At 40.3% G+C, this 25,170-nt stretch overlaps 1 protein-coding gene and 1 pseudogene across 1 annotated transcript in view; one reads left to right on the top strand and one right to left on the bottom strand.

Moving 5' to 3' along the window:
- Window positions 1-25,170, top strand: part of LOC114834060 — a 202,607-nt pseudogene that overhangs the window by 138,221 nt on the left and 39,216 nt on the right.
- LOC114840304 (NACHT, LRR and PYD domains-containing protein 3-like) overlaps window positions 1-25,170 on the bottom strand; it is an 82,873-nt gene that overhangs the window by 42,614 nt on the left and 15,089 nt on the right. The window contains exon 5 of the mRNA XM_034295559.1: window positions 14,797-14,970. Within this exon, the coding sequence (XP_034151450.1) occupies window positions 14,797-14,970 (174 nt within the window). The remainder of the gene's footprint in view (window positions 1-14,796; window positions 14,971-25,170) is intronic.

The following is a 25,170-nucleotide window of genomic DNA, read 5'->3' as shown; positions in this document are numbered from 1 at the left end:
CCTACAATGGAAGTAATCAGAGCACCATTGGATGTATTAGATTTGAGGGCCTGACAGCCCTGTTATTTTATGGAGTTTTCAAGGCCTGCCCCACCAATATTTAACAATGATGGTTTGTTGGGTGACTTCCTGAATGATAAGAAATAACGGTGGCGGGTCAAAGAAGATCCGCCCAAAGAATTAGCTTAGTGGGATGGCCAGGTAGTGTTATACAAGATGGTACTGTATAAAATTGGGTGTCCGATGTTGGAAAGGCAGTTGTTCTGCAGACCAACTCGGCTTTTTTGAATCTTCATTAAAGTCTATTTTGGATTCACAAGTTCCTAAATCTTCGCATCTTTTTTGTCTGGAGATCTGAAGTGTTTTCTACGACATAATCTTGGCGCTGCGATCAGGGTTGGCATCGGGCTGGTTGGCTGTCGACTGCAGAAGGCGCCGTGGGTCGGGTCGCACAAACAACACGTGGCCACGTTGAGGTAAGCATGTTCTTACTTTAATTTAGTGGTTTGTGTGACTTGAAACACCTGGCCTGTTTGGCTCCACGTAAGGCCTCACCAAATTTAACGAACTAAACTTTTTTGATTGATGCAATGGGGAGCTTTTGAATAAAAAAATTGGGGGGTAAATGGCATGCTACACATTTAGGTAGGACACAGCACAACAAGATAGGTCATATACAAATAAGTGTGAGAGTTGCAACCAGTATAAGTCCTGTGCTCCCACCACGGTCTGTTACATTTAGGTCCCCCACTGCCAGTAGTTTCCCCATAGTTAACTCTTCAAACACCCTAATCCACTTCCCTGCTCCGTTATGGAGGTTGGGTAATTTAGCTACCAGGCCCTCCAAATCCTGCGATGCCCATTGCACATACTGAGGTTCATATCCCTTAATCAGGATTGGGTACATCTGAGCGGGTGCCTCCAATACTTTCTGCGTTCCCAAGTTTCACAACACTCCCTTTGGCCCTCTATCGTATTTTCCTAATCTATCCACTACTTCCTCTGACTGTTCCTCATCTTCCCACAGGTTTTCCTTCACTCTGCTCCAACTCCTTAACTGACTGCTGCAACAACTGGTCCTGAGTCTTTGCATCTTTTTTGGAGATCTGAAGTTTCTTCCACGACACTGTCTTGTCCTCTGGTAGGTAACCTACTGTCTTGTCCTCTGGTAGGTAACATACTGTCTTGTCCTCTGGTAGGTAACCTACTGTCTTGTCCTCTGGTAGGTAACCTACTGTCTTGTCCTCTGGTAGGTAACCTACTGTCTTGTTGTCTGGTAGGTAACCTACTGTCTTGTTGTCTGGTAGGTAACCTACTGTCTTGTCCTCTGGTAGGTAACCTACTGTCTTGTCCTCTGGTAGGTAACCTACTGTCTTGTTGTCTGGTAGGTAACCTACTGTCTTGTTGTCTGGTAGGTAACCTACTGTCTTGTTGTCTGGTAGGTAACCTACTGTCTTGTCCTCTGGTAGGTAACCTACTGTCTTGTTGTCTGGTAGGTAACCTACTGTCTTGTTGTCTGGTAGGTAACCTACTGTCTTGTTGTCTGGTAGGTAACCTACTGTTTTGTCCTCTGGTAGGTAACCTACTGTTTTGTCCTCTGGTAGGTAACCTACTGTCTTGTCCTCTGGTAGGTAACCTACTGTCTTGTCCTCTGGTAGGTAACCAACTGTCTTGTCCTCTGGTAGGTAACATACTGTCTTGTCCTCTGGTAGGTAACCTACTGTCTTGTTGTCTGGTAGGTAACCTACTGTCTTGTCCTCTGGTAGGTAATCTACTGTCTTGTCCTCTGGTAGGTAACCTACTGTCTTGTTGTCTGGTAGGTAACCTACTGTCTTGTCCTCTGGTAGGTAACCTACTGTCTTGTTGTCTGGTAGGTAACCTACTGTTTTGTCCTCTGGTAGGTAACCTACTGTCTTGTTCTCTGGTAGGTAACCTACTGTCTTGTTCTCTGGTAGGTAACCTATGGTCTTGTCCTCTGGCAGGTTGCTTACAGGCTTGTCAACTGTCATAGAAATGTATTTTTCCTGTGTTCTATTGTTAATAAATGTAGTAGTTAAAGAGAGTCATTAGCAGATGTGTAAAAAGGACCAAGTAAAAGTACTCTGCTGTGTTTACTAGTTATGGGATGTCCATAAGGAAGAGTTAAATGACCATATAAACAGAGTTCATAACTAAATAAACTCCTTCATTGATAATGTAAACTCTTCAGGGGCGCAGATAGGATTTTTTAACTGGGGGGACCAAGCTGTCAGCAAATGATTTAACCTTTTCACACGTGAGTTTCAAATATTCCTTACCGACCCCCCCAGCGTGAGTTTTTTTGCACGTGACTTCAGTACTCTCCAGCATTTGAACTCACGCCAGCATTTGAACTCACGCCAGCATTTGAACAGTCACCTTGCTAAGTAAGGAACACTACATGCATTGCATTGCAAGCTTCTCTCGTTGACTCGAATTCTAAGAGCTGAAAAAGTTGGTTGATTTATAACTGTAGCTAGCTAGAAAACGTCAGCTAACCGCTAGCAAACGTCAGCTGCCCGCTAGCTAACAAATCGTGACCAGTAATTCAGTGCAGTGAAAATGAATAAACTATATAAAATGCATGCAACGGGGAACGTAACTTCTAGAAAGTTTTTGCAATGGTTTTGATCGGTAGTAGTCGCTAATATAATTTGTTTTTGTGTATTAGTGTTGGCTGTCTGTTGGTACGTAAGTAACACTTCTTGTCCCGATTTGAATGCTTTCTACCTGGTTAATATCATAGTATGGTCTTGAAACAATTACAATCAGGAAACAAAGTTATAAACACTGTTTGAGTTAATGTGAGTAAATAATAGTGTGGTTTTACCAGCCATTGTTACGTTACTTGTAGCTAGGTATGATCGTACGCTTCAGGGACCACTCTAGCCTGATCACACTGGTGTGACCGTACGCACCAAAGGGTAAAACTCAATTCCTTATTTTGCATAATTTGGGCTTTAACTAGTGCTCAAGTAGTTACTTTGCGTAATTTGGGCTAATGATTTGCACTAAAAAGCCATTGGGGGATTCTTATTTGAAATCATGGATAAACAACAATGAACAAAGGTAAACGAAGGCCTACCTGATCACCACTAGCAATGCATGATCAGACTGTTATTTGACTAGTATGCCAATCACCCACAAAAATGTCTTCAGCGAAGAATGTTTTATTTAAACATTTGCTTATCTCAGCATACAAAGTATGTCATTATGAACAAAAAATCAAAGAACCTATGTGCAAAAAATAAAATAAAAAATAAAATAAAATAACAACAACATATTTACATAAATAAAAATTAGTAAGTATACGGAGTATGAGAAATTCCGTCTAGTGCAGCCAAACCAATTTACTCAATGAAGGACCCAAAAACATCTCTCCTCCTTTCATTCCCCTGAACATACTGCTGGGCAATTTCTTGTCTGTCCAGTCTGTCAAGCCTCTCTTGGTGAAAATGGCACACAGCAATGCCATTGAGTCTTTTTTGAGTCATGGTTGATCGCAACCAAGTTTTCAACCTGCGTAACCCACTAAAACTGCAATCTGCCTCAGCAGATGATATGGGCACCACCATCAACAATCTTACTAATGTCTCTACCTGATCAAATAGGCACCTGACTTCAGGGAGCATTTCTCTCCAAACAGGGGCCAGGTTGATTTGACTTTGTATATGTCATTATCATGTCAACATCCTCTCCCTCTGTGTTGCCTCCGGTCCCTCTTTGTTGTTCTGTCCCTGCTTCTTCTGTCTGTAATTCTACTGTCTCTCCTTCCTCATGCTGTCTTTTTCTACTGTGGCTGCCCTCATCAGATCCTCACTTGACTGACTTGGGCCTGCCTTACTGTCATCAGAAATTGCCTGCAGGCCAGGAGGACAACATTTTAAATCTTATAATTTCAGTTAACCCTCTATACCTCTATAGAATTTCAAAACAATGTGAAATATACATATTCCTGAGAATTAATGGATAAAACTACTATTTCAAATGTCTAAGAATAACTCAATATTTTAAATTTAAGTGTTAATTACAAGTTTGTTGCAATTTATAGATTAGAAATATCTTTCAAATGATGTATGACATATTAAGAAATGTTTTTCATCATATTTAATTTAATTTAAGAATCTATATCCTCCGTTGCGCCGTACAATAAAAAACAACATGATTTCCTGCTATAAGAGGAGGTCAAAAGTTTGTAGGCCTTTATTAGTTGTTTGCATAAACTTTGCACCACACAAATGTATTTGTTATAATTATTTTTTTAGTGGCTTACACGACAGTGAACATACCTCAGTCAATTTATACAGTACAATGGGTTAAATGATAAGATTAAACATTATTGGGTCTCTATGAATCTGGGGGGGTCATGTCCCCCCGTCCCTAGAGCCATCTGCGCGCCTGCTCCACGCTTGAATCACTTATTCCTGTCTCCAGAGCGTATTCGTTACAACGTGTTTGTTTCATTATGCTTGTGTGCGTTTCCTTTTTCTGTCTGATTGTGTCACGATTCCCGGAACTCAGGACAGAGGTAGGATCCAGAAGCAGATACAGACACCGGGGTAAAAGGACAATGATGATGATTATTGTAGTAGTCGGAGATTACAGTGGAGATACGTGAGAATTACGTAGGCGGGTATGAATGTATTGTTGGAGGGTGGATAGTGGGTATGAATGTATTGTTGGAGGGTGGATAGTGGGTATGAATGTATTGTTGGAGGGTGGATAGTGGGTATGAATGTATTGTTGGAGGGTGGATAATGGGTATGAATGTATTGTTGGAGGGTGGATAGTGGGTATGAATGTATTGTTGGAGGGTGAATAGTGGGTAGGAATGTATTGTTGGAGGGTGGATAGTGGGTATGAATGTATTGTTGGAGGGTGGATAGTGGGTATGAATGTATTGTTTTGAGGGTGGATAGTGGGTATGAATGTATTGTTGGAGGGTGGATAGTGGGTATGAATGTATTGTTGGAGGGTGGATAGTGGGTATGAATGTATTGTTGGAGGGTGGATAGTGGGTATGAATGTATTGTTGGAGGGTGGATAGTGGGTATGAATGTATTGTTGGAGGGTGGATAGTGGGTATGATTGTATTGTTGGAGGGTGGATAGTGGGTATGAATGTATTGTTGGAGGGTGGATAGTGGGTATGAATGTATTGTTGGAGGGTGGATAGTGGGTATGAATGTATTGTTGGAGGGTGGATAATGGGTATGAATGTATTGTTGGAGGGTGGATAGTGGGTATGAATGTATTGTTGGAGGGTGGATAGTGGGTAGCAGAGGTACGAAGTCCGGGAGGCAAGAATGGTCGAATAGTCAGGCAGGGTTCAGTTAACAGAGCGGGGAGTCAGTCTGGGCGAAGGTCGATAACGGGAAGGCAGAAAGGTGGTTGGGAGGGAGGTACAGGACGGGTCTCGGAACAGGATACTCGGGAAATAGGATAGCTTGCTTAATTAGGTAGAGAACACTGTAATAATTACGTGGCTGTACAATAATCCGGCAGGGACTGAAAGCAGAACTCTCCTATTTATAGGGAGAGTGGCAATCAGCCCCCCAGGTGTGTAGACTGATGCAGGTGCTCAGGATCAGTGGTGATTACGGGTGCCTTCGTGGAGTGCTGGGAACAAGGAGACTGGTACTCTGGGAGATGTAATGACAGACAAACAGCTCAGGAGGGCTGATTCCTGACAGATTGTCTTAATTTCCAGTATATGACAATAAATAAATAAAACATGCATGTGTGTATATAATGTGAATGATGATGACAATGATGTGTAATATTGTCTCTTGGTCTCATCCATCAGATATCTGTGATTTCACACTGGACCCAAACACTGTGAACCGAAACCTCTCTCTGTCTGACGAGAACAGAAAGGTGACAAGGAGGAGAGAGGAGCAGCTGTATCCTGATCACCCAGAGAGATTTGAGGACTGGCCACAGGTGTTGTGTAGAGAGGGTCTGTCTGGACGCTGTTACTGGGAGGTAGAGTGGAGTGGGAGATGGGCTGTGATAGGAGTGACATATAAAGGAATCAACAGGAGAGGATGGGGTGTTGACTGTTGGCTTGGATACAATGACAAGTCCTGGACTCTGTACTGTTATGATGACTGTTACTCTGTCAGACACAATAATAAGACAACTGTCATACCTGTCACCTCCTCAGACTCCCACAGAGTAGGAGTGTATCTGGACTGGCCAGCCGGCACTCTGTCCTTCTACAGGGTCTCCTCTGACACACTGACCCACCTGTACACATTCAACACCACATTCACTGAGCCCCTCTATCCAGGGTTTAGGGTTTATTCTGACTCTGTGTCTCTGTGTCAGATGGTCCCTGTGTCAAACACAACATGATGTTTCACTCTAATCATGGTCAAATTCAGTAGGACACTGTAGTAAAACACTGACAATAACTCTCTAGTAGTGAGTAAATATATCATATGATTGATCCTGATTAAACACCACTGAAGATGTAACCTGTAAACTAGAGTCACTAATCAATAGAATGAATCACCACACTGGTCTGTAAAACCATATTTTGCAATCATTCATCTGGTTATCTTTGATGTTTGTAAGCATTGATGTCTTTAGAATTTGTATTTAATTGTTGACAAAATATTCCTGTTTCTGTAATTGAAATACAATGTCCCAGATTTGACAGAATTAATAAAGGTTTTTTAAAACAGAAAATATAACAGTTATTTCCTAAAAGACACACCCATCCTGCCCCCTCCTAAGTTGTGGGTCCCGTCTCCTGGGACAATGGAAAACTGTTTTTCCATGTTTACATTTGACCTTTTGTTGGGTGTCGTCTTTACTGAATCCAAAATGTGTCCAAACGACCGACGTTGTGTTTTTTTTTGCTACTAGTTGCTCAGTTGACTCTGTGTTTGAGTTCTCCATGTTGCTTCCATGCCGCAAACTGGAAAGGGTGGAGTCATGTGACTACACAAATTACGTTTTTAAGGGGAGAGTATTAACAGGAAAAACCAAAATAACCAACATAGGATCTCACTAGCCTTCGGTTTATGTTCTGCTTGTTCAGCAGTTGTTTGATAAATTGCCATAGAACACATTTGGAGAGGATTTGTTTTTTCAATTCTTATCATTTTGGCGCTGGTGATTTTCCTTTGGTGCTCGCTAAAACCTCTTTTGGGGGGCGCCAAAAAATCCTCTATGCAGGAAACACCCTGACTCTGCTGAGGTTACGAAAAATTACATCATCCTCAGTACACCAACAGACTGGGGAACCACGACAACTGCAGCCACAGGAGAGACAGGAATCATCAACGCAATTTGAAGAGTTTAATATCAATGTCACACTCTTTCAGGTTGTCTTCATAGAAAATCTGATTGCCTTTCTATAGCTGATGAAAAGCCAGTTTTCCCAGTGTCAGAATGCTCTCTTTATTCCAGTGTGGATCGGTCTCTTTTTCCCCATCATACTTTACATTCCTGTGTGTGGACTGAAACACAAGGAAGTGTGAGTACATGTCTGTTAGGGTCTTGGGCAGCTCTCCTTTATCATCTGTAGTCAACATGTACTCAAGGATTGTAGCAACGATCCAACAGAAGACTGGTATGTGACACATGATGTGGAGGCTCCTTGATGTCTTTATGTGTGAGATGATTCTGCTGGCCAGGTCCTCATCACTGAATCTCTTCCTGAAGTACTCCTCTTTCTGTAGGTCAATGAACCCTCTCACCTCTGTCACCAGGTCAACACACCCTGAAGGGATCTCATTGGCTGGTGCAGGTCTGGTAGTTATCCAGAGGAGAGCAGAGGGAAGCAGATTTCCCTTGATGAGGTTTGTTAGCAGCACATCCACTGAGGCTAACTCTGTCACATTAGACACACTCATTGTTGTAGAAGTCTAGGGGTAATCTGCACTCATCCAGACCATCAAAGATGAACAGAACTTTGTACTTGTCAAAGTTGGAGAATCCTGGGGTTTCAAAAAACGTATTAACAAGCTCTACCAAACTGAATATCTTCTTTATCAAATTCAGCTCCCAGAACGGAAGTGGAAATATACACTGGATGTCCTGATTGGCTTTTCCTTCAGCCCAGTCCAGGATGAATTTCTGCACCGAGACTGTTTTTCCCAATGCCTGCCATTCCTTTTGTCAGCACAGTTCTGGTTTGTCTTGTCCAGGTATGGGTTTGAAGATGTCATTACATTTCATTGCCATCTCTGGTCTTCCTTGTTTTCTGGTTGTTTTTTTCAATCTTCCTCAATTCATGTTCATTATTGACCTCTCCACTTTCACCCGCTGTAATGTAGAGCTCTGTATAGATGCTGTACAGACGTTTTGTCATTCCTCGTTTACCTGAACCCTCAGACGTTATTTCAGACATCTTCAGCCTGTCTTTGAGCTTTTTCATTATTTCATTTTGGCACACCTCAGCACGTTTATCTAAATGATCAAACAAGGATATGAGTGTTATTCAACAAAACTGTAAACTAGGAAATATAATTTAGCTTAGAAAGGGCTTAAAAACAAAAATGATGTAATATCCAATACAACACTACAGCCTTGATAAGAATTCTGTGGATAATTTCATCAGTTACTTGCAGCTAGCGATGCACCAATACCCCTTTTTTTTTGGACCAAGAACTTATGTTTGGCTATCTGACAATACTGAGTACCGATACAAAGTACTCAAAGCTGCACTAGGTAGGATTTTTCCAGTAAAAAACTACTGTTTTGTTCCCTATAAACATGTTGTGGGCCGAGTTCTAGTGTTTCCACAATTCTCTCGTCTTTTTACTTGACAATAAAGTAAGTTATCGTCACCTATATTGATAGTTATTGTATCAATGTCATTCACAAATTAAAGAAAAATAAACGTTGTGCCTTGAAATGAAGCAGCTTTGTCAGTGTAAAGTTAATTTTCAGTCTCGCTAGCAATTGCTCAATTGTTATGACTTTTCCAAGTAATAAAATACTAGAACGTCTATTTCAGGCTAATAAGCTATTAAAGGAGGAAATACAGAGACAAAATTCTCTTGGCATAATTAAGTTTATTTGCAAATAGAGACGCGTCAAACGCTTACAAAATAATCATCCGAGGAGTCTCTAACTTAATACATGAACATTCATCAGTATTTAAAAAAGGGGTGGGGTAAGATGTATGTCAATAAAACACATTCCCCTTGTTCCATCACATGTCCTGGGCTTCTTAAAAGGGACAGGCTGTCCTCCCCCAAATGGGTAACCTCTTGAACTCTAAAGAGCTCTTACAGCATCCGGACAGACAATAGATGCCCTGATGAGTTATACAGATGTGCATATAAAGAGTAACCATTTCATCTGCTGATACCAGTCAATGATGCCCCCTAGGCAAATACCAGATCCCCCTCTCCTACATTCCTTTTCTCATCCAAACATGGGGGCTCGGTACCTTTAACTAGTAACCCATTTATGCATGTATAGGACCAAGTATACATCAGTTCAAGAATTTCCACAACACGATGCGGCAATAATCCAATAAATAACCGAATCAATCTCTCCCTTGACTCAAACAGGTTCTCTATCATTTTACCAATCAACTCAGCAAGTTTGTGACCTCAAGCGTTCTCTTAGACAAATTTCAGTCAGATTTCTGACCTCACCACAGTACTGAAACCGCCCTGATTAAAGTTTTAAATGATATAAGGCTGAATACTGATTCTGATAAAATAACAGTTCTGGTTCTATTAGATCTCAGTGCAGCATTTGACACTGTAGACCATAGATCTGTGTCACTGTATAGAGCATATAAATAACTGGATTATTGTGTTATGCAACAAAAATAAAAGAACAAGTATAAAGTAAAGAGCTGGATTCTCTGGCCCTTAAAACCAGGGATCAAGTGCGTAATCTTGGTGTTCTGATAGACTTCACATTAAACAGTCATATCAAAGCGGTCACCAAAACAGCATTCTATCATCTAAAAAATATAGCCAGAATCAAAGGCTTGGTGTCCCAAAAAGACCAAGAGAAGCTCATCCATACTTTTATCTCTAGTAAGGTTGACTACTGTAATGGCCTCTTAACTGGACTCCCAAAAACAGACTGTAAAACAACTGCAGCTCATTCAGAATGCTGCTGCTAGAATGTGAACCAGGACCAAGAGAACAGAGCACATCACTCTGGTTCTTATATCTTTGCACTGGCTTCCAGTCAGTTACAGAATAGATTTCAAAGTGTTGCTTTTAGTTTATAAATCTCTGAATGGTTTAGGACCTGAATACATTTCTGATGTTTGCAGAATATAAACCGAGCAGGGCTCTTAGATCTATGAACACAGGTCAGCTAGTAGAGCCCAGAGTCCAAACTAAACATGGAGAAGCTGCGTTTAGCACTTATGCTGTACACAACTGGAATAAACTAACAGAAGATCTTAGACGTGCCCCAAACATATCAATTTTTAAATCCAGGTTAAAAACACTTCTCACGTGCCTATGACTGAGCACTTAAACTTAACCACACTGTTCAGCCTTATAGCTTCCTATGTTTTATCCCATTTTTAATCTTTCTATGTTTTCTTATTGTATTTTTTCCTATTATGATGTTTTCATTTGTTTTGATGTTTTCATTTGAGTATTTGTTTTTATGTTATTGTACTTTCATATATTTTTCTTTGCAAAGCACATTGAATTGCTTCGATGTATGAATTGTGCTATATAAATGAACTTGCTTGCTTGCTCGTGTGCTACATTGTTCTCTTTCTGTTGTTTCTGTTGTTGGATGGTTAACTGTTACATCAATCCAATGGCTTAGTTGGTCTGTGTTTAGTAAACTATTTTACACACACAAACAGACACAGACACACACACAATAACAACCAGATTAATGATTTCTAAATGAGAAGGCTTTACAGACCAGTGTGGTGATTCATTTTATTGATAAATGACTCTTGTTTACAGGTTACATCTTCAGGTTTATTTACATTCATGTGATATATTAACTCTGTACTAGAGAGTTATTCTCAGTGTGTCCAACTGAAAATGACAATGATTAGAGTGAAACATCATGTTGTGTTTGACACAGGGACCATCTGACACAGAGACACTGAGGAGTTTGAATAAACCCCAAACCCTGGATAGAGGGTCTCAGTGAATGTGGTGTTGAATGTGTACAGGTGGGTCAGTGTGTCAGAGGAGACCCTGTAGAAGGACAGGGTGCCGGCTGGCCAGTCCAGATACACTCCTACTCTGTGGGAGTCTGAGGAGGTGACAGGTATGTCAGTTGTCTTATTATTGTGCCTGACTGAGTAACTGTTACCATGACAGTACAGACTCCAGGACTTGTCATTGTATCCAAGACAACAGTCAACACCCCTTCCTCTCCTGTTGATTCCTTTATATGTCACTCTAGACAGACCCTCTCTACACAACACCTGTGGCCAGAAGTCAGATCTCTCTGGGTGATCAGGATACGGCTGCTCCTCTCTCCCACATGTCACCTTTTTGTTCTCCTCAGACAGAGAGAGGTTTCTGTTTACTGTGTTTGGGTCCAGTGTGAGATCACAGACATCTGATGGATGAGACCAAGACACAATATTACACATCATCATCATTCATATTTTACACACCCATCCATGTTTTATTTCTTTATTGTCATGAACTGGATATTAAGACACTCAGACAAAACACACACAAACACATGAACACACACACACCAGCTGTATAAGTGTTCTGTATAATAAATCACTTACATTTCTTCAGTCCTGATTTCAACCTCCACTCTCCACCATGATCCATACTGTGGAAGAAATAGAGGAGCAGACTGTCATTCAGTGACACACAATTTGTCTTCACAAGTCGCAACCCCCCCCCACCCACACACACACACACACAAACACACACATAAAACACCTCTCCCCTATCATAAACACACCACACTAGGGTTGGAGGATTATCAAATTATGTTCTAAATTGCAATAGAGACATGGGCAATATTTGAATCAATAATCAATCTTTCTAGAATGTTTTGAATGAGACAGGGTCCCAGAGTCAACAGGCGTCGTCCGTCAGTCATCAGTATTTTTAATGTGGGTGGTCCATTCACATTGTAATATACCAGTGGTGGACATTCTGAGGCCCAATCCCAATGTCCCCCTAAACCCTAAGCCCTGAACCCTCACAGACATAAATGATGTCACCTGGTAAGTGATTGAGTGCAAGAGACAGATTATTTACAGACAGATTATTTCACACTAAATCACAATTCTAGTAGGTCGTACATACACTAAGTTGACTGTGCCTTAAAAACAGCTTAGAAAATTCCAGAAAATGATGTCAAGGCTTTAGAAGCTAATTGGCATCATTTGATTCAATTGGAGGTGTACCTGGGGATGTATTTCAAACTCAGTGCCTCTTTACTTGACATGGGAAATTCTAAAGAAATCAGCAAAGACCTCAAAACGAATTATTAGATCGGCTGCTGTTTTTCTACTGATGTTACCCTACTTGACAAATGCATGTCACCTTACCTTAACACCTTACCTGTAAATCATTGTTGTGTCAGTTAAAACATGTACAAAATTAAAGAGCCAAATGAACAGCTCCAGTTTCCAGCGTTCACCATAAAGAGCCGCTCGTTCAACACTAGTCAGGCTTGTTATTGTTTGTAGAAAAATAAGGGCTGGCTTCAAAGACACAGATTAAGGCTAATCTAGGACTAAAAAATCAAGTTCAATAGAAAACTCCACTGAGCTTTTTTAGTCTTAGACTAGGCTTAATCTGTGTCTCTGAAACCGGCCCTTCAAGTCTGTGTTTGAGGATTTGGAAGTATTTTTCTCCCTAAAATGTAAGCAAAAACACACCGAAGTGTCCTCAGACTGATCAATATAGACCTCCTGGAAAGTGGACAACTGCAACTGCTGACAAAAATGTCTACTTTAAACTTGCAAGAGGAAAACATTTTGATACTAGAGAAAATATTGCTCAAAGGTTGGGAAATGTTGAACCCAAGAGTCTAATTACAGATACCTGTTTGTTGTTAGTACCTTCACCTGTGTTCCTGATCACTGTCCCTATTTAATTACAGACACCTGTTTGTTGTTAGTACCTTCACCTGTGTTCCTGATCACTGCCCCTATTTAATTACAGACACCTGTGTGTTGTTAGTACCTTCACCTGTGTTCCTGATCACTGTCCCTATTTAATTACAGACACCTGTTTGTTGTTAGTACCTTCACCTGTGTTCCTGATCACTGTCCCTATTTAATTACAGACACCTGTTTGTTATTTTCACCCTCACCTGTGTTCCTGATCACTGTCCCTATTTAATTACGGACACCTGTTTGTTATTTTCACCCTCACCTGTGTTCCTGATCACTGCCCCTATTTAATTACAGACACCTGTGTGTTGTTAGTACCCTCACCTGTGTTCCTGATCACTGTCCCTATTTAATTACAGACACCTGTGTGTTGTTAGTACCCTCACCTGTGTTCCTGATCACTGTCCCTATTTAATTACAGACACCTGCTTGTTGTTAGTACCCTCACCTGTGTTCCTGATTACTGTTCTTATTTAATTACAGACACCTGTTTGTTATTATTAACCTCACCTGTGTTCCTGATTACTGTTCTTATTTAATTACAGACACCTGTTTGTTATTATTAACCTCACCTGTGTTCCAGATCACTGTTCCAATTTAAGTTATTTCTTTGTTTTGGCCCAAATGTAACATGGTTGTAGTATTTGTGACTTTTAGTCAGTGTTATTTTATTACACTTCCTCAGTTCTCCCAGGGCATGTGTCCTGATTCATTGTTACAACCCCAAAACACAAAAACACACCCAATTTTTCACACACATAATACACAACACGTCAAACACACACATTAAACACCCCAGTAGTTAATATAGGATGGCTTCTGTCACTTTTGGATAATTGATTGACAGTAGGTGGGACCTCCGGTTTGTGGGTGGGACTTCCTGTATGATGTATGTTCCGGGGTGGGACTTCCGGCGTGACGTGTGTTCTGGGGTGGTACTTCCTGTGTGATGTATTTTAGGGGTTGTAAATTCCTGTATGATGTATCCATGTCCGGGTGATGAAATAGGGTATGGGGGTGTGCCGTTTGTAATTTATGGTGGCTTTGATGTTTAACAATAGGGCTCCAGGGTTCTGGGAATGTTAAATTCACAAGACATTCAATGTTAAGATAATTAACAATAAGTCAGATGTTTAACAATAGGGTGCCAGGGCTCGGGAATGTTAAATTCCCAAGGCATAAGATGTTATGATATATTCTGGAATGTTTAATCCCACAGGCAAATTATGTCCCGCCTACTGTCAATTAATCATCCAGAAGTGACAGAAGCCACCCTATATTACATACTCACCCTTTCCCCCAATACACATCCCACATAATCTACCGTTTCAATGGTATGGAGTCAGTTAGAAATGTCCCTGTTCTCAAAAGGCCCTTGCTGGCCTTTTAGACATTGTTGCAAAGAAAAATACATAACTCAGACTGGCCAATTAAAAGAAAAAATTAAGATGGGCAAAAGAACCCAGACACTGGACATGTATTTTTGGAGAAAATAAATTATGGAGAGACAACTATGGACAGAGGTGTTCGGATCACAAAGAAAAACATTAATGAGACCAAATGATAAGTGCTTGGCGCTATCTGTCAAGCATGGTGTAAACTGTGTTCAAGCTATGCAAAAGGAGAACAGATAGGCAGGTCTGTATTTGACACATAATGCATAAAACTTGACAACTTTATACAACATTACTGATTACTGATAGAGAAACCATCTACAGGACCTACTTGAGTTTCTCCAGTCTCCAGTGTGGATCCTCCAGTCCAGCAGAGAGTAGTCTGACTCCCAATTCTCCTGGATGATTGTAGCTCAGATCCAGCTCTTTCAGATGTGTGGGGTTTGACTTCAGAGCTGAGACCAGAGAAGAACAGCCTTCCTCTGTGACCAGACAGCCTGACAGCCTGCAGAGAATCAATCATGACTTTACAAACTGCTTCTGCAATTAAAATCTTCCTTGTGTAGATTCTCTAAAACAAGTTATATTTTTTTCAAAATTCCATGATATCCATTACATTTCTTGTGATGTAAAACCTCCATATAAACAACCTAGTAGTGGGGTGCAAGTTGGTCAACTTTCTTCAACTGCCACCGCATATACAAAAAGTATTGTACCCAGAATCCCTGTGGATACAATGAGTACCCCTAGTGGTCCTTGTCTCCCTGCTTGGGAACCAGTGGCATAGATAAAGAGCTTCACACTAAGTCATCCAGAGGTGTGTCCTGGCAGCTGAAATGTAATCTACTTCAGAGGCATATTATTGTCTAATTCTCTCAGAAGTAACAGATCATTGTAAAAACATTGTTTGGCTTAGATATGCAATTCAACCTGCCCTTTATCCAAAAACAAATTCTGACCCTCTGCCTGGTTGCACTGTTGATTTAACCACTGGGCTGTGGGTTATGAGACAACCAGCACATCACCAGAGTTGGGGAGTAACGGATTACAAAAAAAACAGTAACTGTAATCCGTTACGTTACCAACAAAATATTGTAATCAGATTACAGATACTTTTGAAAGAATTTATGATTACTTTTGGATTACTTCAAATGAAAAATAATATGTGCTCAAAATAATTTTTTACACGTATTTTTGAGTTTATTATTTAATATTATAAAAACATTTTTATTTGAACCAAAATATGAATTGTATGCCTCAATTTTGTGTGTGAGATCATCAGCCGCGCAAAGGTGGACGCGCATAACCAGCGCTAGTTTAAATTGCTCCTGTTTTGGTTGGTTGGATGGCTGGTAAAAACAGAGTACATCTTCGATATTATTTGCCGAGTCATATAAAATGACGTATATTCTCAGAACAATGATAGACCATAGGCCTACCTAGTGTTATATATTTTTCAAGTTTCAAGATTTATTTGTCAAATGCACCCGACAACACAGCCAGGATGAGTTGGACCGAAGAACTTTTACAGGAATTGTTAAATAGAGTAGGCAACTATTTGTTAGATAGCTGTAAAATATGGAATATATTGAATTTACCACAACATTTGAAGAGAAAAGGTGTGTTGTGAAGCACTCTGCCAAAGGATGATTATTTGTATTTGACACAGCCACATCAACTCCGTCCATACAGGTAGGCCATGTGATTCTGCTTGCTTTGCATCTCTGAATATTGTGTTCATTGGTTGCTTACGTCATTTACTTTAAGCTAATAGTGCAGGTTAATAATCACAGTTTATTTCTGTCATTTTCATTTTGAAAATCCATCACTGGTGGCCATAATAATCGCAGGTTACGTTTGCGTGGGTAAATCTTATTTCTATGCGGGTGTTCACGATTTCACACATGCATTTGCGTGCGTGGGATTTCTACAACATTTTGACAATGTTGATTGTGGAGCAAATCATCAGACTACTGCAGATTTAGTTTTTTTCGCTAAAAGCTACGGACATCTTAATTTTTATATACAACAATGGCAATACCCTTTTCGAATAATTGCCATTTCTTTTTATAGTTTTTAAGCAATTAAAAACATGAATAAAACAAATAACAGAACAAGCTTAAGCGTCATTAGATTTTGGGTTATGTTCAGATAAAAAGTCAGATTCTGGAAGATCGAGGTTTATTGGATTAATTGCGATGACTGAATATCTGACAGACCTTTGGCATGTAATGTAGAGATGTAGCCCAATCATATTGAATTAGCCTACACAACCCATAACATAAAATACGAATTCCGGATTCGGCCAGCTATGTAAACTCTAACATTGATTGATCCCGCAAAAGATGTTAAATTGGTTATAGGCTATTCCTGTTTGTTTTCCAATGCCTCTTAATATGAAAGTAATCTCAAAAACATCAGATTACGTTACTGAGTTTGAGTAATCAAAAAGTTATATTACTGATTACAAATGTGGACAGGTAACTTGTAACTGTAACAGATTACAGTTGAAACATAAGATGCAGAATTCTGTGTTTGTGTCTGGATTCTGTAAATCCATCCATGATCATGATGCTGAAATTATAGGGCCCTACCTGTGTGATGAAAACCTATCAAATCAGTCAGTAGGAAAGATAATTGGGTTACTCTACCAATTTTTCTACCCTTCCAATTTCATATTATCCAACAGTTTCTTAAGGCCTTTCCTTATCTCAACATCTCTACAGAAGTTAAGGGTTAGTTAAAAGATTCCCTAGAGTGCAACGTGACAAGGCAGCCCTGTGTGACTTCCACCCATCCACCCCGGGAGCACTCAGACAAAAGACTCTGTACTCAATCAATCAACCAAATGTATTTATAATGCCCTTTTTACATCAGCAGTTGTCACAAAGTGCTTTTTCTATGATGGATCCCTGGGCAGCATCAGTATGATGTAACCAGACAATTCAGGAAGAAATGTAACAGATGGGAAGTTCAACACCCTATGAGACAACTTGGTAGAATGAAGGGATGTCTTCAATAAGAAAGAGTGTAACAATAATACAGTGGGAATGAATGGTGGATCAGTGGACATCAGAGGGGTGGTATGAAGATTAGTTCTGTTGTGTTGTCGTCATGTTTATTGATGTGTTGTCAGTTGTGTTGTTGTTATTAAAACTCACTTCAGAGTCTCCAGTCTACATTGTGGATCCTTCAGCAGAGCAGAGAGCTCCATTACTCCTAAATTCTTCAGTTCATTGTAACTCAGATCCAGTTCCTTCAGGTGTGAGGGGTTTGACTTCAGAGCTGAGACCAGAGAAGCACAGCCTTCCTCAGTGATTCCACAACCTGACAGTCTGGAGAGAGATTATCATGATGTTACAAACAGAAAAATAGTTAAGAATAACATTATAATAGCCTCTATAGATTACATCGTTGTAATATCATCTCTACCTTAGGGCAAAGCTGACATTCCCTATATATAACACTAGAATATATCTTGTGTGTATGTGTGTGTTTATGGTGAGGGGGGATCATTTCCATGACTGTACTTACAGAGCAGTTCTACAGGTTTTGATCACAGGCAGCAACCCCAGAAGACCTTTCTCTGATGTACAGTATTTCTTCAGGTCAAACACATCAATCTCCTCTTCTGAAGTCAGTAACACAAAGGCCAGAGCTGACCACTGTGCAGGTGACAGTTCTTCTCTGGAGAGACTTCCTGAACTCAGGTATCTTTGGATTTCATCTACTAGAGAATGGTCATTCAGTTCATTCAGACAGTGGAACAGATTGATGCACCTCTCTGAAGAGAGATTCTCTCTGATCTTCTTCTTGATGTACTTGACTGTTTCTTCATGGCTCTGTGAGCGGTTTCTGGTCTTTGTAAGTAGACCCCTTAAATGCTTCTGATTTGACTCCAGTGAGAGACCCAGAAGGAAGCGGAGGAAAAGGTCCAGGTGTCCAGTCTTACTCTGCAAGGCTTGTAGAATGTGACTTCAGGCTTTTCTCTGATCTGCACTGAAACATTCCCTTTGGTTAATTGTTGTTCATCCATTAGATTTTGATTGTTGTTTTTGAATGAGAGAAACACATATACAGCAGCTAGAAACTCCTGAATGCTCAGATGGACAAAGCAGAACCTTGTCCTGGTACAGCCCACATTCCTCTTTAAAGATCTGTGTACAGACTCCTGAGTACACTGATGCTTCATTGATATCAGTGCCACACTCTTTCAGGTCGTCTTCATAGAAAATCAGATTGCCTTTCTGTAGCTGATGAAAAGCCAGTTTTCCCAGTGTCAGAATGCTCTCTTTATTCCAGTGTGGATCGGTCTCTTTTTTCCCATCATACTTTACATTCCTGTGTGTGGACTGAAACACAAGGAAGTGTGAGTACATGTCTGTTAGGGTCTTGGAAAGCTCTATTTTATCATCTGTAGTCAACATGTGCTCAAGGATTGTAGCAACGATCCAACAGAAGACTGGTATGTGACACATGATGTGGAGGCTCCTTGATGTCTTTATGTGTGAGATGATTCTGCTGGCCAGGTCCTCATCACTGAATCTCTTCCTGAAGTACTCCTCTTTCTGTAGGTCATTGAACCCTCTCACCTCTGTCACCTGGTCAACACACCCTGAAGGGATCTGATTGGCTGCTGCAGGTCTGGTAGTTATCCAGAGGAGAGCAGAGGGAAGCAGATTTCCCTTGATGAGGTTTGTTAGCAGCACATCCACTGAGGCTAACTCTGTCACATTAGACACACTCATTGTTTTAGAAGTCTAGGGGTAGTCTGCACTCATCCAGACCATCAAAGATGAACAGAACTTTGTACTTGTCAAAGTTGGAGAATCCTGGGGTTTCAAAAAACGTATTAACAAGCTCTACCAAACTGAATATCTTCTTTATCAAATTCAGCTCCCAGAACGGAAGTGGAAATATACACTGGATGTCCTGATTGGCTTTTCCTTCAGCCCAGTCCAGGATGAATTTCTGCACCGAGACTGTTTTTCCCAATGCCTGCCATTCCTTTTGTCAGCACAGTTCTGGTTTGTCTTGTACAGGTATGGGTTTGAAGATGTCATTACATTTCATTGCCATCTCTGGTCTTCCTTGTTTTCTGGTTGTTTTTTTCAATCTTCCTCAATTCATGTTCATTATTGACCTCTCCACTTTCACCCGCTGTAATGTAGAGCTCTGTATAGATGATGTACAGACGTTTTGTCATTCCTCGTTTACCTGAACCCTCAGACGTTATTTCAGACATCTTCAGCCTGTCTTTGAGCTTTTTCATTATTTCATTTTGGCACACCTCAGCACGTTTATCTAAATGATCAAACAAGGATATGAGTGTTATTCAACAAAACTGTAAACTAGGAAATATAATTTAGCTTAGAAAGGGCTTAAAAACAAAAATGATGTAATATCCAATACAACACTACAGCCTTGATAAGAATTCTGTGGATAATTTAATCAGTTACTTGCATCAGATACTTGCAGATAGCGATGCACCAATACCCCTTTTTTTTGGACCAAGAACTTATGTTTGGCTATCTGACAATACTGAGTACCGATACAAAGTACTCAAAGCTGCACTCGGTAGGATTTTTCCAGTACAAAACTAATGTTTTGTCCCCTATAAACATGTTGTGGGCCGGGTTCTAGTGTTTCCACAATTCTCTCGTCTTTTTACTTGACGAGAAAATAAGTTATCGTCACCTATATTGATAGTTATTGTATCAATGTCATTCCCAAATTAAAGAAAAATAAACGTTGTGCCTTGAAATGAAGCAGCTTTGTCAGTGTAAAGTTAATTTTCAGTCTCGCTAGCAATTGTTATGACTTTTCCAAGTAATAAAATACTAGAACGTCTATTTCATGCTAATAAGCTATTAAAGGAGGAAATACAGAGACAAAATTCTCTTGGCATAATTAAGTTTATTTGCAAATAGAGACGCGTCAAACGCTTACAAAATAATCATCCGAGGAGTCTTTAACTTAAAACATGAACAGTCATCAGTACTTAAAGTGGAAAAAAGGGGTGGGGTAAGATGTATGTCAATAAAACACATTCCCCTTGTTCCATCACATGTCCTGGACTTCTTAAAAGGGACAGGCTGTCCTCCCCCACATGGGTAACCTCTTGAACTCTAAAGAGCTCTTACAGCATCTGGACAGACAATAGATGCCCTGATGAGTTATACAGATGTGCATATAAAGAGTAACCATTTCATCTGCTGATACCAGTCAATGATGCCCCCTAGGCAAATACCAGATCCCCTCTCCTACGTTCCTTTTCTCATCCAAACATGGGGACTCAGTACCTTTAACTAGTAACCCATTTATACATGTATAGGACCAAGTATACATCAGTCCAAGAATTTCCACAACACGATGCGGCAATAATCCAATAAATAACCGAATCAATCTATCCCTTGACTCGAACAGGTTCTCTATTATTTTACCAATCAACTCAGCAATTTTGTGACCTCAAGCGATCTCTTAGACAAATTTCAGTCAGATTTCTGACCTCACCACAGTACTGAAACCGCCCTGATTAAAGTTTTAAATGATATAAGGCTGAATACTGATTCTGATAAAATAACAGTTCTGGTTCTATTAGATCTCAGTGCAGCATTTGACACTGTAGACCATAGATTTGTGTCACTGTATAGAGCATATAAATAACTGGATTATTGTGTTAAGCAACAAAAATAAAAGAACAAGTATAAAGTAAAGAGCTGGATTCTCGGGCCCTTAAAACCAGGGATCAAGTGCGTAATCTTGGTGTTCTGATAGACCTCACATTAAACAGTCATATCAAAGCGGTCACCAAAACAGCATTCTATCATCTAAAAAATATAGCCAGAATCAAAGGCTTGGTGTCCCAAAAAGACCAAGAGAAGCTCATCCATGCTTTGATCTCTAGTATGGTTGACTACTGTAATGGCCTCTTAACTGGACTCCCAAAAAAGTCTGTAAAACAGCTGCAGCTCATTCAGAATGCTGCTTCTAAAATGTGAACCAGGACCAAGAGAACAGAGCACATCACTCTGGTTCTTATATTTTTGCACTGGCTTCCAGTCAGTTACAGAATAGATTTCAAAGTGTTGCTTTTAGTTTATAAATCTCTGAATGGTTTAGGACCTGAACACATTTCTGATGTTTGCAGAATATAAACCGAGCAGGGCTCTTAGATCTATGAACACAGGTCAGCTAGTAGAGCCCAGAGTCCAAACTAAACATGGAGAAGCTGCGTTTAGCACTTAAGCTGTACACAACTGGAATAAACTACCAGAAGATCTTAGACGTGCCCCAAACATATCCATTTTTAAATCCAGGTTAAAAACACTTCTCACGTGCCTATGACTGAGCACTTAAACTTAACCACACTGTTCAGCCTTATAGCTTCCTATGTTTTATCCCATTTTTAATCTTTCTATGTTTTCTTATTGTATTTTCTCCTATTATGATGTTTTCATTTGTTATCATGTTTTCATTTGAGCATTTGTTTTTATGTTATTGTACTTTCATATATTTTTCTTTGTAAAGCACATTGAATTGCTTCGATGTATGAATTGTGCTATATAAATGAACTTGCTTGCTTGCTCATGTGCTACATTGTTCTCTTTCTGTTGTTGGACGGTTAACTGTCACATCAATCCAATGGCTTAGTTGGTCTGTGTTTAGTAAACTATTTTACACACACACAAACAGACACACACACAATAACAACCAGATTAATGATTTCTAAATGAGAAAGCTTTATAGACCAGTGTGGTGATTCATTTTATTGATAAATGACTCTTGTTTACAGGTTACATCTTCAGGTTTATTTACATTCATGTGATATATTAACTATGTACTAGAGAGTTATTCTCAGTGTGTCCAACAGAAAATGACAATGATTAGAGTGAAACATCATGTTGTGTTTGACCCAGGGACCATCTGACACAGAGACACTGAGGAGTTTGAATAAACCCCAAACCCTGGATAAAGGGGCTCAGTGAATGTGGTGTTGAATGTGTACAGGTGGGTCAGTGTGTCAGAGGAGACCCTGTAGAAGGACAGAGTGCCGGCTGGCCAGTCCAGATACACTCCTACTCTGTGGGAGTCTGAGGAGGTGACAGGTATGCCAGTTGTCTTATTATTGTGTCTGACAGAGTAATTGTCTTCATAACAGACCAGAATCCAGGACATGTCATTGTGTCCAAGCCAACAGTCATTACCCACTCCTCTCCTGTTGATTCCTTTATATGTCACTCCTATATCAACCCTTCCCCCACTCCACTCTACCTCCCAGTAACAGCGTCCAGACAGACCCTCTCTACACAACACCTGTGGCCAGAAGTCAGATCTCTCTGGGTGATCAGGATACAGCTGCTCCTCTCTCCCACATGTCACCTTTCTGTTCTCCTCAGACAGAGAGAGTTTTCTGTTTACTGTGTTTGGGTCCAGTGTGAGATCACAGACATCTGATGGATGAGACCAAGACACAATATTACACATCATCATCATTCATATTATACACACACATGCATGTTTTATTTCTTTATTGTCATGAACTGGATATTAAGACACTCAGACAAAACACACAAACACATGAACACATACACACCAGCTCTATGTGTTCTGTATAATAAATTACTTACATTTCTGCAGTCCTGAATTCCACCTCCATTCTCCACCATGATACATACTGTGGAAGAAGCAGATGAGAAGACTGTCATTTGGTGACACACATTCGGTCTAACACACACACTGTTATGGAAATTTTAAACTAATGGACATTTGAGAAATGTCTGTTTTTCTATTGCTTGGTATGTAAATCTATACTTTAATTGTGACACACGTCTGTATGATATCAGAGGATTGTTAGGTACTTTGACCATGTTCTCTTGCCTAGACCAAGAAGAGTGTCAGTCCTTTTGTTCCTAAGGAATGTGGTCCTTGGGGGGAAGTAGGAGCCATTGGCTTCTTTAGGTAAACACAACAGTAAACATTATGGCAGGAAGGATAAGGTGGGGGGACAGCCCGCCCTTTGGGTAAAAACCTATGTGACACGAGACAGATGGGAAATAACTTACCTCGCCCCTTTTAACTGTAATAAATAGGGACTGTTCATGTATTAAGTTAGAGACTCCTCGGATGGTTGTTTGTGAGCATTTGACGCATCTCTTTATTTGCAAATAATAAATGGTTAAATTGTGCCAAGAGAATCTTGTCTCTGTACTTCCTCCTTTAAGAGTTCTAATTGATGGAATTGCCATCACAACACACACACACCTTACAAACCTGCAAGACAAACACACATACATACATTATACACAACCCAGTTCCCCCATAACAGACACACACCACACAAAAAAACCCTCACGCACACAACCCCTCACAACCACCATACACACACAAGATGACACACACAAGATGACACACACAAGATGACACACACAAGATGACACACACAAGGTGACACACACAAGATGACACACACAAGGTGACACACACAAGATGACACACACAAGATGACACACACAAGGTGACACACACAAGGTGACACACACAAGATGACACACACAAGATGACACACACAAGATGACACACACAAGATGACACACACAGGTTAAAATGGCTATTAAAGGTTCCCACACCTGTGGCTTTTTAAACTCCAATTAGTGTCTGTGTATAAATAGTCAATGAGTTTGTTAGCTCTCATGTGGATGCAATGAACAGGCTAGATACTGAGCCATTGGGGAGCAGAAAAGAACTGTCCAAACACCTGTGTAACAAGGTAATGGAACTTTATAAAGATGGAAAAGGATATAAAAAGATATCCAAAGACTTGCAAATGCCAGTCAGTACTGTTCAATCACTTTTAAGAAGTAGAAAATTCAGGGATCTCTTGATACCAAGCCAAGATCAGGTAGACAAAAAAGTTTTCAGCCAAAACTGCCAGAAGAATTGTTCTGTTGGAGTGACAAGACCAAAACAGAGCTTTATGGTCACAACCTTAAGCACTTTGAGGAGGAGCCAACAAGGCCTACAGTGAACAGAATACCATCCCCACTGTGAAGCATGGTGGTGGCTCTCTGATGTTTTGTAGGGGGGTGAGCTCTAAAGTCACAGGGAATCATTTATAAATGTATGGCAAGATGAATGCATGTTATCAGAAAATACTGGCAGACAATTTGCATTCATCTGCATGAAAGCTGTGCATGGGACGCTCTTGGATTTTCCAGGACGACAATGACCCTAAGCACAAGGCCAAGTTGACCCTCCAGTGGTTACAGCAGATCTGGAGTGACCATCACAGTCTCCTGACCTTAATATCATCAAGCCACTCATGGGAGATCTCAGACGTGCGGCTCATGCAAGACAACCAAAGACTTTGCATGACCTGGAGGCATTTGGCCAGGACAAATGGGCAGCTATAACACCTGCAAGAATTTGTAGCCTCATAGACAACTATTACAAAAGACTGCACGCTGTCATTGATCTATTGCAGGCCAGGTGAACAGGGCTTGCCTGGCTTCTTGTTTATTTTTTATGGGGTGTCTTGAATAGGGGGTGCCTTTATTTTGTATTGAAATTCCCTACATGTGCCATATCTGGAAGTGGTGGAGATTAGAACAGGGATGTGTCCAGTCTTCCTTTGATGGTTATATCCACAAGTGACATATTTGACCACTGGGTACCGTACCGTTATATCAGGTTATACTGGGGCTCC

Source organism: Esox lucius, chromosome 11 (assembly GCF_011004845.1).
Source record: "Esox lucius isolate fEsoLuc1 chromosome 11, fEsoLuc1.pri, whole genome shotgun sequence".
NCBI classification, from domain to species: domain Eukaryota; kingdom Metazoa; phylum Chordata; class Actinopteri; order Esociformes; family Esocidae; genus Esox; species Esox lucius.
This window is presented reverse-complemented; position numbering and strand designations above follow the sequence as displayed.